Source organism: Perkinsus marinus (assembly GCF_000006405.1).
Source record: "Perkinsus marinus ATCC 50983 genomic scaffold scf_1104296969830, whole genome shotgun sequence".
NCBI lineage: Eukaryota > Perkinsozoa > Perkinsida > Perkinsidae > Perkinsus > Perkinsus marinus.
This window is the reverse complement of record NW_003202652.1, coordinates 1-1,138: the sequence shown is the minus strand read 5'-3', so window position 1 is coordinate 1,138 and position 1,138 is coordinate 1. Positions and strand designations below refer to the sequence as shown.

Here is a 1,138-nt window from a genome sequence, read left to right as displayed (position 1 = left end):
GCCCTTGGGCCGCTAGCTGATCACAAGGCTAGCTATCCCACCACTGACCCTCCGGGCCTACCGTCGACCCAGGCAGCATGTCAGCGATATAACTAGCCTTGATGTCCTCCCAAGGCTTCCTCTTTATTCGACCCTCCAGGGCCGAGGCCAGCCCCCGACATGTACGAAGACCACGTATCATAACTCCAGGAAAAGCCACGTCTCCTACTGTAAACACTACACAGAGCTGTATGGGAAACCATGTAGTAATGTGACATGCAAACAGATTTGACAATGGTCACTAGTAGAGGTACAGAATTCCTTATCATCATCATTAACCGCCGGTCGAACTCCGGCCAGCCAAGAGGAGCTCATAGCGGCCTTTCAAGTCATCCAACGCCTCCTCTTTGGCCTTCTTCTCCTCCTCACTCCTGACCATCCAACCACTCCATTTAGGTTCCACCCTAGTGATGTGATAAACACTAGTGTAAAATATATTTCCCGACTACTACATATCACCGCGAATATCAGCTTTTTCACCGAGTATCACACCACATCACGTAAAACGAGTGAAACTTCATTGTACCCACTCCCCCGCCCAACTACTACCTATCTAGCTTGTTAGTGAGATCTACCAGCAGCTCCATATAGGCGTCCAGCTGTTCCTGGATGCCCACTGTAGTACTGTCGTCCAGAGATTCCTCATTATTAGGGCTTCTTACCTCCTCCCTAGCCTTGTCACGCTACCAGGGACAACGTCACAAAAACCAATAGAGTATCCTTCTCACACTCACCTTATTAGCTAGCATGATCTGCAGCTCCTCGACCCTCCGTTCGGCTCTCTCAGCCCTATGAACCCCCTCCAGAGCCTTCTCCAAGCTGGCGGCCAACTCCACATTGTCATCAAATAACGCCTCGCATCGTCCCTCCAGCTCCTTACGCCGCTCCTCTAGCCCAGCCACGCCCGAACACATCTCCTCCAGGCCTTGGCACTTAGCCGTCAAAGCCTCAACCTGGGCAGCAGCCTGCGTCTCAGCTTCCCTATGAGCCTCGATGCCCAACCTCAGTTGAGACACCTCGAGGTCACGATCTCGGAGGGTGGCGGTGACACTGTCGATCCTTCCCTGCAGGCCTACTACCAGATCAGCTAGTTCCTTGT

The 1,138-nt window shown here is 52.6% G+C and overlaps 1 protein-coding gene across 1 annotated transcript; it reads right to left on the bottom strand.

Moving 5' to 3' along the window:
- Positions 1-313: 313 nt before the first annotated feature.
- On the bottom strand, positions 314-953 carry Pmar_PMAR015003 (hypothetical protein; the record flags this gene model as incomplete). The annotated part of the gene is made up of 3 exons (XM_002767803.1): positions 314-410; positions 589-722; positions 774-953. The coding sequence occupies 3 exons, from the start codon at positions 951-953 to the stop codon at positions 314-316; spliced, it is 411 nt and encodes a 136-aa protein (XP_002767849.1).
- Between the last annotated feature and the right edge of the window lie 185 nt (positions 954-1,138).